General features: G+C 41.1%; 1 protein-coding gene across 5 annotated transcripts in view; it reads left to right on the top strand.

Annotated features, from left to right (window-relative positions):
- The first annotated feature begins 258 nt into the window (after positions 1-258).
- The window catches only part of LOC148025282 (uncharacterized), a 132294-nt gene continuing 118300 nt past the window's right edge, over positions 259-14252 (top strand). For 4 of the 5 annotated variants that reach the window (XM_087692075.1, XM_087692073.1, XM_087692074.1 and 1 more), the window contains exons 1-3: positions 259-621; positions 993-1121; positions 1255-1370. In XM_087692075.1, coding sequence (XP_087548201.1) covers positions 499-621; positions 993-1121; positions 1255-1370 — 368 coding nt within the window. In that variant the 5' untranslated portion in view covers positions 259-498. The remainder of the gene's footprint in view (positions 622-992; positions 1122-1254; positions 1371-14252) is intronic. The other variant, XM_087692072.1, reaches the window with a different exon arrangement.

Below are 14252 nucleotides of genomic sequence, written 5' to 3'. Positions count from 1 at the left end.
CCATGTTGGAAAAGGAGCTCTTTTCCAACATCATGATCTTCCGCTTGGGCAGCACCTCATAACTAGGTAGGTGCAATTGGGGGCCATGGGCCATTACATCTAGCTAGGTATGGGATCCCTCAAGCAAGAGCTCATTATGTTATACTAATTCACAATGTGGGAATTATAGTGGGAATTCTTGTAAAATGTGGATCTCGATGAGTGGAAGATCGTTGGACACAAAGCGCACATCATTAAAACCAACAAAAGAAAATTTCAGATCGTACACTCGGTGCAACTCCAAAGTCCAAAGTTCAAACCTGCATGGGAATAGAAAGCGAGTTACGAAAGGAGATGCCTCGACCACATCGAAGGACACAGCACCATCGTCATCACTGGCCTCATCATCTGCATCGTCCTCCATCATCAACGGCTTCTTCTTCTCTTTCTTGCTCTTGAGAAGGCGGCACGCCAAGTCTCCCTTGTAAAGCTGCCTCCTGCGCATTGTGCCTTCTGGCTATGCCCCTTTCCTATCTATCACAGAACAATGCTTCCTGTCACCTCACGTCTTCTTCTATCCCTGATCACGCCAGGTCTGCCATTTTTGCGGCAGCACAGGAACAACAGGGCCATCACTTGAAGGTCTCCGCCGCTGCCAAGGCTATCAAACTCCCCTGCTGAGAAAATGCATGATTTTGTTCTTATATTAGTATATAATGTAGAGAATGCACAATTATTTCTGCATGTGTCTCCTTGAAAGCGTCGATATGATTGCTCGAATGCGTCGTCATTTTTGTATATTGATATTAATGCAGGTTTTCAAAGTTAAAGTGGGTTATGTTGCATGCATATAACGATGCAAATGTAATCAATAGAAATAAAGATAATATCAGTCTTTTAAAAGAGAATGCATGAAAGTTCATGTACGTAAGGATGTATCTGTAACTTGCAGTCAGCTTTAATTATCCTCCTAATCAACTGCTTCCAACAAACAAACTCTCTTTGATTTTCAGACTCAATCTTCTCTGGCTGTAGCACCACTTCGTGGAAAAAAATCTTATCCTTCCAAAGGTTTCTGGACCGTGGAGTCTCAAGCACCTCTCACAAAAGCAGAGGAGCATGTACTATTTAGTGATGTACAAGTATTGTATCTGCCAAGTTCGGATCAAGGCAATTCGTAGTGTTTACATGACACTTTTGGCTTTGATTCAAATAAAGCAAGTTATAATTTCCTTTCTGTTGTGACCAGATCTGTGTACTGTGTGTGTTATATAGGATCTACTCTTCCTTGAGAGTAAGAGAGCGGAGTTAAATAAAGTGCTTGGGCGAATTTCGACAGAACAAGAATGGGCAGAGATTGTTGGATGTACTGTGTTCCGTCTTTATGCAAGGTATGGACCTTTAGGGTGATATTTATTCTATTCTAGAAATTTGTGAAGGATTTAGAAAGGGGCTTTTGAGCAAGAGTCAAATGTTGTGCCATTTTTTAATGCACTTGACCTCCTTGGATTCAGCCTGTTTGCTAAATTACTGGAAATGGACCAAGCACAATACATTTGCATGCCTCCTATTTCTAGCTCTTTACACTTGCTAGGCTTGTAATACTTGTAGTTAAGACATGACTCTCCGAGATGCATCTACCTTTGTCAGAGGCTGTGTGGTAGGAGTGCTTATATGGCATCTCTAGAGATACCTTATTTACCAAGTGAGTAGGGTAATCGTCTTGTCCCTTAGACAAGCTCTTAGTTTAAGAAACTCGACTAGCTGTCAGTTTAAATAACTCAGCCATACAATAGAGCAAAAACAGCAACCTAATTCAGGTTGCCTGCCTTGTCATCCCCTCCATATATGTCGTGGAACAACATAGGTGGAGTTGTGTGGGTTCAATACCAAACTGTAGTTTAAAGCACGTAAGTGGTTAGGGTAGCACGATTCATTTGATCAAAAAATGGAATTAGGACAATCTGAAGGTGATCAAGAAAAATGGAGTGAGAAACATTGAAAGACAAGAACAATGCTTGATGTGAAATGTGAGATACATTGGCATCTATATGTCGACACTTTAGGGTGCTAAAAAGACCAAGGAACTTGGCCTTGTAGCCAGCCAAGTAAGCCCAAAATCCTACAATAAGAGGCTTAAGCTAGGTAACTTTGATGTTCTCCAAATAACTTTACATAAAGTTGGCAAAAAGAATTGTACTAGACATCCAACATCCACTATTCACCATTTCAGTCATGCTCTTATACTTTGTGTTTTCTTTTGCAAATCCTTGCATATCTCCACATGGCATTAGAGTTGTTGCTCTTCTAAATAGTATTTTGAGGCTGTCATGGATTGCTTGGTTTGTTTTCGACTACACTATACATCTCGTAGTTACTTATGATGGCTCACACCACTCCATCTTGGGATTGTTTGATGTTTTCTCAAGTCGCTCCTTCAATGGAGGCCTTGTTAAGGCATTATGATCTTGATGCGGAGGTAAATGCTCTATTATCATCATCTACTTATTTCCAACGATCATTCACCAAAGCCCAACTCTTCTTTATCTCATGCACGTTCACAAGTTGCTTCTTAGTTGGGGTACTCACGTGATGAGACCGATCACCTTTCAATCGAGGGAAGCCAAACCACTTGAGATGCAGCTTTAAGTCCAAATTCTTTGTCATAATCAAGCTTGGTGGCAAGTTTGTACAATCCTTTTTTGTGTGATCCTGATCATGTCTATATTGCTCCTATTATGCAAGAACGGATCATAAGTGACCACGGAGACCTTGATTGGTACCTGAATGGATTTGAAGAACACTCTATGATAAGATATCCTCCAAAAGGTACTCATTTTTCTTCTTTTTTAGTCGAATATGAGTGGATATTTCACAATCACAATTCCCACCCTATGCTCCCACTTTAAGTTCATATTTCAATTCGAATCCATTAACTTTAGGACCCTACTTTAGACCTACTCAGGTGTTTAGTGTTAGCACATATTGTTTTTGATCAATGTTTAGGCTTTAGGCCACCTGCACACTATGCATCTCCCTCCAACACTGTACCACTCTTGAAGGTATGCTAGGGTTTGCATTGAGAAAACACAAAATTTACACAACTAAAATGCAATAACTCAGACAATAATACAAAAACGCAAAACACAAAACGCAAAAAGCAAAAACACAAACACAAATAGAGAAGAAAGAGAACTTTGAAGTGAATGAATGAATGTTGTAAATGAAGGAAAGAATGTACAAGATGCTCAAGGGCAGAGCTGTCCAATAGCTGGTGGCTCTTGCGGGAGCGGGCTGAGGGAGTAGTTGGAGTGTGATGTCCACATTAGATGGATCTTGAGGTTTGTAACCACCAATCGGAGCTGAAAGTGGAAGTGCAGCAAGCTGGGACAAAAAACACAATAGTCTTAAGGGTTGGAACTGGTAACACAGCTGTGTAATGCCTAAAGGAGTGTGTAGTCAGTCACCTACATTAATATGAAGCTGGATGACAATTGGTAGAGGGTGATCAGGTGCTGGGTGGCCTATGCAGCAGCTAATTGCATGCTGGAAACTATCACCACGATGCTGGACAGCAGGGCATCCTGCAGCATCGGGCAGTAGCAAGGGAGGTGTGGCGGGAGTTGCGAGGGCCGGACAGCCATTGAATGATGTGGGCTGATGGCTGAAATATGCAGAAGAGTCATGAGCTGCAAGAGAGGGATGAATTGGTTGGTGGGCAGCTTGTCTATTTATAGATGCAGTGTTGGAAAATGGCAGCCAGCTATGGAGAGAGAGAGGAGAGACAATAACAGCAAGAGAGAGCTGAAGCAAAAAGAGAATTGTACTTGCTTGAATGAAAGATAGAGTGAAAGTACAACTTATGTTTAGGTCAAGGGTTGACCTAACCAACCTTCCACCAACTAACTAGAGTTAGGTTTATTTTACTCTAGAGCCTAGTGTCACTACTTTAAGTTTCTAAGACATTAGGTGTACACACCTTACATTGACACCTTAATAAGTGAAATCATCAATAAACATGACAAATTATTTATTGCCACCAAGAGATAAATTCTGTGTAGTCCCTCCAAACATTTGTATGCATAACATCAAGTATATTTCTGCTCAGATCTCTACCAATGTAAAAAGGGTTGTCTTGCATACTTACCAAACTGGGATGCTTCACATAGTGTATGAAATTTTGCAACTCTAAAAGTAGGTAACCATGTAAATCAATCCTTTGGACTGCATTAATTTCAACCTTTACACATTTGCATGTCCAATGTTAGAAAGATGAGAGTGAGGTAGGGGAAAAAGAGAGCAAACAACTCTCAATGTTCTTCTTCTTTATTATTCATCACACTTACTCTAACTAACACAATGTATAATATACTACAACCTAAGTCTAGTAGTGTAAAAACACTTAGTCTAATTGTACTAGCTAAGTCTAATCGACTTCATTACACACACATGTCATCTAGCTAATCTAGTGCTGGAAATTACATTGGGCACTGCCCATAGAATCGGCAAATTCTAACACCCCCTTGCAGTGCCAATGTGATGAAGTACAAGGATGATCAATCACCCAAGGGTAACAAGTTTAGGGACTTTCGAAAAGCCTCAAACTTCTCGCGTGGTAGTGCCTTGGTGAAAATGTTTGCAACATTTTTCTGTGTAGGTACATACATCAAGCTAATCTCTCTTGCATAGCATCTCTCTCTGACGTAATGGTAATGCACCTCTATGTGTTTTGTGCAAGCATGAAACATAGGATTTCGTGCTACTGCAATAGCACTCTGACTATCAGAAAGAATGGATGTAGGACCCTCCAATGGTAAACGTACATTAGCTAACAATCTGCGCAACCATACACATTCCATTGTTGCCGTGAAGGCTGCCTTGTACTCAACCTCACGAGACAAGGTAGCCACTGTAGGCTGTTTCTTGCTTAGCCGTGAAATGCATGAACAGCCAAGAAAGAAACAATGTCCACTAGTAGACTGCCTAGTGTTTGCATCACCAGCCCAATTTGAATCATTGTAAGCATAAGTGCAAGTCTCCCCCCAAGAAATAATAATGCATGTGACTGAGTACCTTGCAAATATTTGAAGATCCGCTTAACAACTTGTCGATTATGGTCCGTGGGCTATGCATATACCTACTCACCTAAGATATTGCATATTGAATGTAAGAGCGTATGTTGCAAAGATAAATAAGACAGCCAATAGCCTGGCTATAAATTGCAACATCAGATATCTCTTCACTATCATGCATAGACAGCTTTAAGCCTGGCTCCATAGGAGTGTACATAGGTTTGCAATCTTGCATACTAAACCTATGTAATAGCTTATCCACATATTGTGACTGTGACGTGATGATACCATGTTGATTTTGGGTGAATTGAATCCCCAAATAATAGTGTAGGCAGCCCATATCTGACATAGCAAATGCATGCTTTAATTCAGCCTTAAAATTTGCAATTTTTGCTTCTGAAGGTCCAATGAGCAGCATGTCATCTACATAAAGAATGATAATTAGCAAGTTCCCCCCCTCATTCTTAATGTATAGAGTGGGAACAGTTGGACTATTTTTGAACCCTTTGTTAGCCAAATAAGCATCAATTTTGGAGTACCATGCACGAGGAGCGTGTTTGAGACCATAAAGTGCTTTATGCAGCTTGCATACCATGTGCTCTTTCCCTTTAATCACAAACCTTGGAGGTTGTGACACACAAACATCCTCATGCAAATCCCCATTCAAGAATGTTGTCTTAATGTCCAATTGATGTACTTTCCAGCCATAATTTGTAGCCATAGCAGTCACACATCTCACCGTACTCATACGGGATGTAGGAGCAAAAGTTTCTTTATGATCTATGCCCTTCTTCTGTGCATAGCCTTTTGTTACCAACTGTGCTTTGTACTTGTATATTGTACCATCAGCCTTGCGTTTGAGTTTAAAAATCCATTTTGTACCAATGGCCTTCTTTCCAGGTGGTAAATCCACAAGATCCCATGTAGAGTTAGTGGCAATAGAGTTTAACTCATCCTGCATGGCCTGCATCCAATGCACATCTTGCTGAGCTTCGTCCAAGGAAGTAGGCTCATCATCATCCAATAGTGAGCTCATAAACACATGCTCATCACAATCATCTACTTCCGTAAAATCAATTAAATGTGCCTCCCCTGCATCATTTGCTGCATTTTTGGCAACCCTTTTAGCGTGTTAAGGCATAGGAGGATCCATTTTACTCTCCTGGACATTTTGTAACAGCCATCTTGGGACTGTTTTGGCTGCATTTATAGCAGCCCTTTCATGCTGTACTGCTTCTTCCACTGTATGTGGCAAACCATCATTGATACCCTGCTGTTCGGGAGCATATGGTGCAGCAACAACTTGCTGTATTAAGTCTGTCCTGCCATTTACAGCAGGCATAGACTCCAAAGTAAGTGGCAAAAGACCCTCAAAGACATCATCAATGTCATGGGTGGTTGGCATTTGAAACTGATCATGTGAAAATGTAGCATTTTCAGCAAATAGGACATCCCTATTGACAAAGACTTTCTTCGTGCGCGGGTCATACAAGCGATAGCCCTTGCTCTCCGAACTGTAGCCAATAAATATGCCTTTTAAGCCTTGTCATCAAGCTTCCCATGAAGCTCTTTCGGAACATGCTATGCAACCAAATACCCGAAAGTAGTCTACTTTGGGTTTCTTGCTATGCCAAGCTTCAAATGGTGTGTGATCGTCTTCAGTGTCTTAGTGGGTGCACGATTCAACACATGACTTGCACACTGAAGGCCTTCTAGCCAAAATTTATGAGGTAGCCCCTTGCTTTTTAGCATACAATGAGTCATCTCCATAAGAGTCAAAATCTTCCTTTCAGCAACACCATTTTGCTAAGGAGTCATTCTAACAATGGCTTGATGCGTAATGCCATGATCAAGCAAATATGTCTCAAAAGCACGAGACGTGTACTCCCCCCCTCTATCTGTGCGAAGTGTTTGCACTTTTAAGTCAATTTCAGCTTCAAGCTTTGCAACAAGATGTTTGAAATGCATGAACACATCGGATTTTGCCTTCAGCCGATACACCCATGTATATTGAGAGTAGTCATCAACAAATGTAACAAAGTATTGATGACCTCCAAGTGCACGTGTCCTCATGGGATCACAAACATCAGAGTGAATAAGCTGCATTTTTCGGACAGCACGCATTGCACCATCCTTTTTGAAGGCAAACCTATGCATCTTGCCCAAAATACATCCCTCACATGTATGAGGAGGTGGAGTCTCCATTGGAGGCGATACATCTATCATATGACACCTCTGAAGGGTCACCAAACTCCCAAAGCTCATGTGTCCATAGCAGGCATGCCATAGCTCCGTATTTTGCATAGCGGGCGAAAGAGTAGTGACTGCTAAAGCATCATGAGACTGTTTGTCATATGTATCCAACAAAAATAGACCCTTATGTAGGGTGCCGGACAGCCTAAGTGCATAATCCATCTCTCTGTCTCTAACAATGCATTTGTCATTCTCAAAGATGACCCGAAAGCCACACTTATTAAAAGCAAAGATAGACAACAAGTTCTTTGTAATGCTAGGTACAAATAAGATATCTAGAAGCATGAAATCACAACTATCTGCAGCAGTAATAGTGATTGTCCCAATGCCACATACATCATAACTGCTGCTGTTCGCACATGTAACACGCTTCCTAGCAGGGGCTGAATGCAAAGAGGTAAACAAACACTTCTTGGAAGTGATGTGCTTTGACGCCCCACTGTCAGAATACCATGTTTGTTGCATTTCAGCAGCATTAAATGCTGAATCAGCCATTGAAGAATCATAATTGCATGTGAGAAATGCATAGTCCTCCTTTACAAAGTTGGCTGAAGTATCATCATCAATAGATTTGTTGGCTGATGTTTCTTGGGTAGCTAAACCGGAGTTCTTTTTCTTGTCTTTGGCCAATCTCTTTCTGCATTCATTGATATAGTGACCGGGCTTCTTGCAAAAATGACATTTCCCCTTCTTTTTAGTCTTTTCTGTGTCTTGGACAACCTTATTTGGTGGCTGTCCTGCATCACCCTTTTGTTGACTCTTTACATTTTTCTTGACTTTTCCTTTGCATTTGAACTTGGAAAGCATAGCCACATCACCTGAACACAATGCCACATTCTTCGGAGTTTGTTCCTCTTGCAGCAAGAGGCCTTCCAACTCCACAAATGTAAGGGGCTGCTGCCCCCTCCTCAAAGACAACATCAAAGAGGTGTGGAAACCAAGATATGACTCTGGAAAAGAGTTCAGTGTGATGTTTACCAATTCAACATCTTGAATGACCTCATCAACATTGAGTAGCTGCTCACGCAAATCGTGTATGTGAGTAAGGTGCTCTATCATGCTATCACCTTCATCCATGGTCACATTGGCCAACTCTTTGCGGAGATAGGATATCCTGGCCTCATTGCGCGCTGCAAACATACGCTCAAGTACATCCCATGTTGATTTTGGGGTCTTATAAGACCGAATGTGTGGAATAATTGCCCTTTTCATTGACAAGGCAATCAAAGAAAGTGCTTGTGTATCTTTTGAGTCCCGTTTCCTCAGATCCTTGATAGGAGGGGTAGTAGCACAAGCAACACCGATACTACCACCAGCTGCACCAACAACCTATCCTCGAGTGTTACGTTGAGGTGTCTGAGGTGCAAGACCTCCTGGTTGCTGCAAATCACCTGTAACATAGTCCCACAAGTCTTTTGCCACAAGAAGGTTACGGACCATAAAACTCCACAGTGGGTAGTTTGAGCCATCAAGTTTGTTCTCCTGAGTGAGTACACCAAGGATGTTGCTCTAATCATTATTCCTCTGATGTGCCATGCTGTCAATGATAGACAAAAATCTGCAGCCAAATACTTCAATGCTGACGTATAGAGTATACTACTCAGAGTACCAAAATCCTCCACGGGATTAAGAAACAAGTACCAAATTGTCACTCAAATGCCAAAGTGTGTACAATGCCACCCAAATTAGCACTTAGCCAGTAAATTACAGCACTATATTGCTGTATCACACCCGCCTCAAAATGTGTACCCACAAAAGTACAAAATACAGCAACTTAATGCTGATTCTTACTAAAATTTACTAAATTTTCCCAAAATTCTCTGCCCAATCTAATTGTAACAACAATTAAATGCTGCCGTATTGTTTTTTGCTTGCCTTGGAGTGCATGTTGGGCAAAAGACCCAAATTTCTTTCTAAAATTTCAAAGAAATTGAAGAAAATTGTACCTTACAACTGGATTTTTTGCAGAAATGTTGCCTCGGGATGTGTGTCAGCAGTGAAGAGTAGCCGAAATCTGCCTCGTGATGTGCGTCGGATCTAAAAAATTGAAAAGCCCCAAATTTTCTTGGGCCAATGTGGAAGAAATTGCGCAATGTCTATGAGTTTGGTAACAATTTGCACAAAGGGCCTCCAATTGGGCAAAAGCCCCAAATTTTTGGTGGGAATGTCCAATAAATTGAGAAATTTCTTTGAATTGGTTGTCAATTCGAACTCTGGGAGCAAAATTAGCAAAAGTCTCAAATTTTTGGGTAGCGCGAGCTGAGATTTGAGAAGAGATGGCTGAAAAAGATTGGAAATTCTAGAAATTTCGAGAAAACTCCAAATTTGAAAATTAGGGTTTCTGCACTTTTTAGGAGTTGCAGAAATTGGTAGGTAGGACTGAGAAAATGGCGGGCAGAGTTGAGGAAACGGCTGGCATAGCTGAAAACAACAGCAACTCTTCCAAAATAGCAGTTCCTTGGGCTGCATGCAGGGCTGCGTGTGGGATTGCGTGTTGGATTGCATGCAAGGCTGCGCGCAGGCTGAAAATAGCAAATCTGGAGCAGATGACTGAGCTGGACAGATGTGGAGCAAATGGACAGATTTGGAGTTGATGGACAAATCTAGAGTAGACAAGAGACGGCTCAGCTACAGCTCTTGCTCCAGTTCATCACCACCTCACAGCAGCTGAAAACTCTTCCTCGAGTTGAGAACCAAGCTGGCAGCAGTAGGACCTTGGGTGGGATGGCACCGGTTGACGGTGGCTGAACGGAATCCGCACGTACAAGTTGCTGTGATACCAAATGTTGGAAAATGGTAGCCATCTATGGAGAGAGAGAGAGGAGAGACAATGACAGCAAGAGAGTGAGCTGAAGCAAAAAGAGAAGAGTATACTTGCTAGAATCGAAAATAGAGTGAAAGTACAACTTATGTTTAGGTCAAGGGTTGACCTAACCAGCTTTCCACCAACTAATAGAGTTAGGTTTATTTTACTCTAGAGCCTAGTGTCACTACTTTAAGTTTCTAAGACACTAGGTGTACACACCTTACATTGACACTTCACACGAATTACATTGGGCACTACCCATAGAATTGGCAAATTCTAACATGTAGAAGGATCCACCATCCTCCCAAATTAGGATATTGCTTATGGGATGTAGAAACTCTTTAGGAATGCGTTTCTTTTTTAATGAAAGTAACATTTGAGTTTTGGGGCTGTTCAAATTAGGATATTGCTTATGGGACGTAGAAACTCTTTAAGAATGCATTTCTTTTTTAATGAAAGTAAAGTGACATTTGAGTTTTGGGGCTGTTCAAAAGAGCTAATTAGTTGCTAATGCATTTGTAGCTCAACACACCCTCTTAGGCCGAAAACTAGAACAAAAAAGGGACTGTAAGAAAAGCTTTGTCAACAAAAACTAATTAAGAAACTAGAGAGACAATAGGGTTTGCGGGGAGAAACACAATGTGTGTATGACAAATATTGAGAGACGAGAAACTCAGAAACACAAGAACACGGTGATGATGCATTGAATCATGCTATGAGGAGAAAAGTTGATATACCAGAGCCGAAGCTCAAAAGATAACTGCATTTTTGACAAGTGGCATTGCACTAAAAAAACGTCTTTAGAGGTTGGAGAGAGGCATTTTTAGTGCATTTAGCTTGTAAGAGAGAGGGAGGAAATGCTGCTGGTTTGATTTGTAGCCATTGGAGGACCCTCTGAGACAGCCAGGGGCAAGAGAAGACCAATTAATAGTAGGTGACAACATTTCCAAGCTGTTGAGACAGAGCAGTAGCAGTAAATGACTGATTTTCTTGAGTTCTTTGCATCTACAAGCTGTTGAGACAAGAAACAGCAGTAAATGGTAGATTTTCTTTAGTTCTTCACGAAGAAAGTCTGAATTTTCTCTCTCTTCAACATTCTTTTTCATCTCTTAGTCTTTCTACAGCCTTGCTCCGAAGGGGGGATCCCTCAGGAAGCGTGGTCGGGCAAGCCACCTTCATATGCTCACCTGAAAGTGTTTGGCTGCGAGGCTTTTGTGCACATTCGTAAAGAAGAACACAACAAACTTGAGCCAAAGTCCTGTAAATGCATTTTCCTAGGATATGGTGACGAGGGTGAAATAGGTTATAGATTATGGGATCCCGAGAAAAGGAAAATAGTACACAGCAATGATGTTATCTTCCAGGAAGATCGCATGCATAAACAGCCAGAAAAGACCAAGGAGGTTCGTAAGGTTGTATTCAAGGAAGAAATACCTTTTGGACAGCAAATGTGCCCGCTGTACAATAGCAAATACCTGCTGTAAATGAACCTGCAAATGCAGAAAATAATGGTGGAAATGATCAGCTAGCTATTGCCCATAATGATGAGCCACTGGATGTGTAAGAACAGCTAGGATAACAAGCTGTTAATGCTGATTTGTAAGCTAAAATGCCAGGACAACAAGCTGACAATGGAAATTTGCAGGCTCAACAGCTAGCAAACAATGATCATTGGGTTAGGAGATTGTCTAGGGCTACTAGACAACCTGATAGATTCGTTCCTGGTGCAAACAATATGGTTGATTATGTCATGTTGAGAGACTATGGTGAACCGTCTTGCTTCAAGGAAGCAATGGACAGATAGGACAACGAGAAATTGTATGAAGCCATGTTGTCAGAGATGGACTCTCTTGAGAAAAATGACACTTGGAACTTGGTGCAGTTGCCTAAAGGGTAGAAAACCCTTTCATGCAAATGGGTTAACAAGATGAAGGTCACTTTTTGTTCCTCGCCAAAGTACAGAGCAAGATTGGTTACGAAAAGCAAGAAGATGGAGTTGACTTTGATGAGATTTTCTCTCCTATAGTCAAGATGACTACATTGAGAACCATTTTGGGCTTGGTTGCAGCTGAAGATATGGAGCTCATACAGATGGATGTAAAGACTGCATTCTTATATGGTGATTTGCATGAAGACATATATGCAACAGCCTAAAGGGTTTGTGGCAAAAGGAAAAGAGAAGATGGTATGTAAACTCAAAAGGAGTTTGTATGGGCTGAAATAAGTACCAAGATAATTGTGTCATAAGTTTGATACATTTATGTAGTCTCAAGGTTTTCATAGAAGTCAAGTGGATCACTGCTTGTACACCAAGAAGGCAGCAGATGGTAGCTCGATTATCTTGGTTTTGTATGTTGATGAGAGGTTGATTAATGGCAAGGATACTCATGTCTTGAACTCACTGAAGCAAAGTCTTCATGGCAGCTTTGACATGAAGGATCTTGGTGATGCAAATCACATTCTTGGCATGCGAATACTCAGAGATAGGTCAGAAGGATTACTCTATCTATCTTAGCAGGAATATATCTCCAATGTTTTGCAGCGTTTCAATATGGAGGGGGGAAAAACAATTGGGTTCCATTGCCTCTATATGTGAAATCAGTGCAGAGGACAGCCCTACATCTGATGATGAGAAGGCTGAAATGGCCAAGATACCATATGCTTTAGCTATTGGCAGTTTGATGTATGCTATGGTTGCTACACGTCCTGACATTGCCTTTGCAGTGGGAGTGGCTAGCAAATACATGGCGAACCCTGGTAAAAAGCATTGGGAAGTAGTGAAAGGTATTATGAGATATCTCAAAGGCACAAAGAAATTGTGCATCTGCTTTGGAAAGCAAAAGGCATCTGTCGTTGGCTTTACGGATGCAGACTATGCTGGTTATGCGGATTGCAGAAAGTCTACTTCTAGATATGTGTTTACCTTCACAGGAGGAGCAGTCTCTTGGATCTCTAGGCTACAAAAGTGTGTTGCATTGTTTACTACAGAGACAAAGTATGTGGCTGCCATTGAGGCATGCAAGGAGGCTTTATGGCTTTCACGTCCGGTGGGAGAGCTTGGCATTACAGAGTTACCTGTTCTCCATTGTGATAGTTAGAGTGCTATCATGCTAGCATGGAATCCTGTCTTTCATGCAAAGATGAAGCACATATAGATGAAGTATCACTTCATTAGAGATATACTTGACAGTACGAGCATTGAGCTTGTCAAAGTGCATACAGATGAGAATCTTGCAGATCTTTTCACGAAGAGTCTTTCAGTAGAGTGGTATGTTCATTGCCGACACATGATGGGAGTTTGATAGGTATATGTATTTTAGCTTTGTATACCTGGGCTTAGCTGATTCTTTTCTCCTCTTAAGGCACATTGCCTTTAGGTGGGAGGTTGTTGGGAATAAAGGGTCATCATGCCTTTTATATGTGCACAGGTGTGAATACACCCTTAGCACATTTGTACTTTCATATATATCTATCTAAAACCTAAAGAGGTACACTAGTCTTTTGTATCGAACATCAAAGGTGTCGTGCTCACTCTCCTTTCTACTGCTCTCTACACTCTGTGTGTGTTATCTGTCGCATTCACTCTCAACTCCATCAGGCTCCATCATGGAGAACAAAAAGGAGATGAGCAACTCTTTTTCTAACAGCTCATTTACCTGACTCATAATCTCTTCTTGCTAGGTTGCACTCACTTTATAAGATGGCTTATTATTAGGTGGGCTACTTCTAGGGATAATATCTATACCATGATCTTTCAACCTTTCAGGCGATAGCTGCCTTGGAAGTGACTAAGAGAAGCAATCAACATACATTTTCAGAAATGATATGCGATCCTTAACTTAGGCATATTTGCAACATTCTTACAATCATCTTTATTCTCAGTGAAAACCAAGTACGTTAAAGATGATTTTTCATTACTTTAGAAATGACAGTTTCAGATACAACAGGGACAGATTTACTTTCACCTTTACATTAATGCATAAGTGCCTTTTCCTTATGCTGAATAGTGATATTTTTTCCATGAGAATCAATCAGTACATGCATACGGTGATACCATGGCATACCAAGTAATTCATCACAACCCTGAAGTGGAGCAATGAAGAACTCTTTGCTATCCACATATCCCTGTATATGCAGCCAAA

This window comes from Lygodium microphyllum, chromosome 14 (genome assembly GCF_053477565.2).
Source record: "Lygodium microphyllum isolate KBCC chromosome 14, Lygodium_microphyllum_v1.1.10, whole genome shotgun sequence".
Classification (NCBI taxonomy): Eukaryota; Viridiplantae; Streptophyta; class Polypodiopsida; order Schizaeales; family Lygodiaceae; genus Lygodium; species Lygodium microphyllum.
The sequence above is the reverse complement of the archived record's forward strand: the minus strand, read 5'-3'. Positions and strand labels throughout refer to the sequence as shown.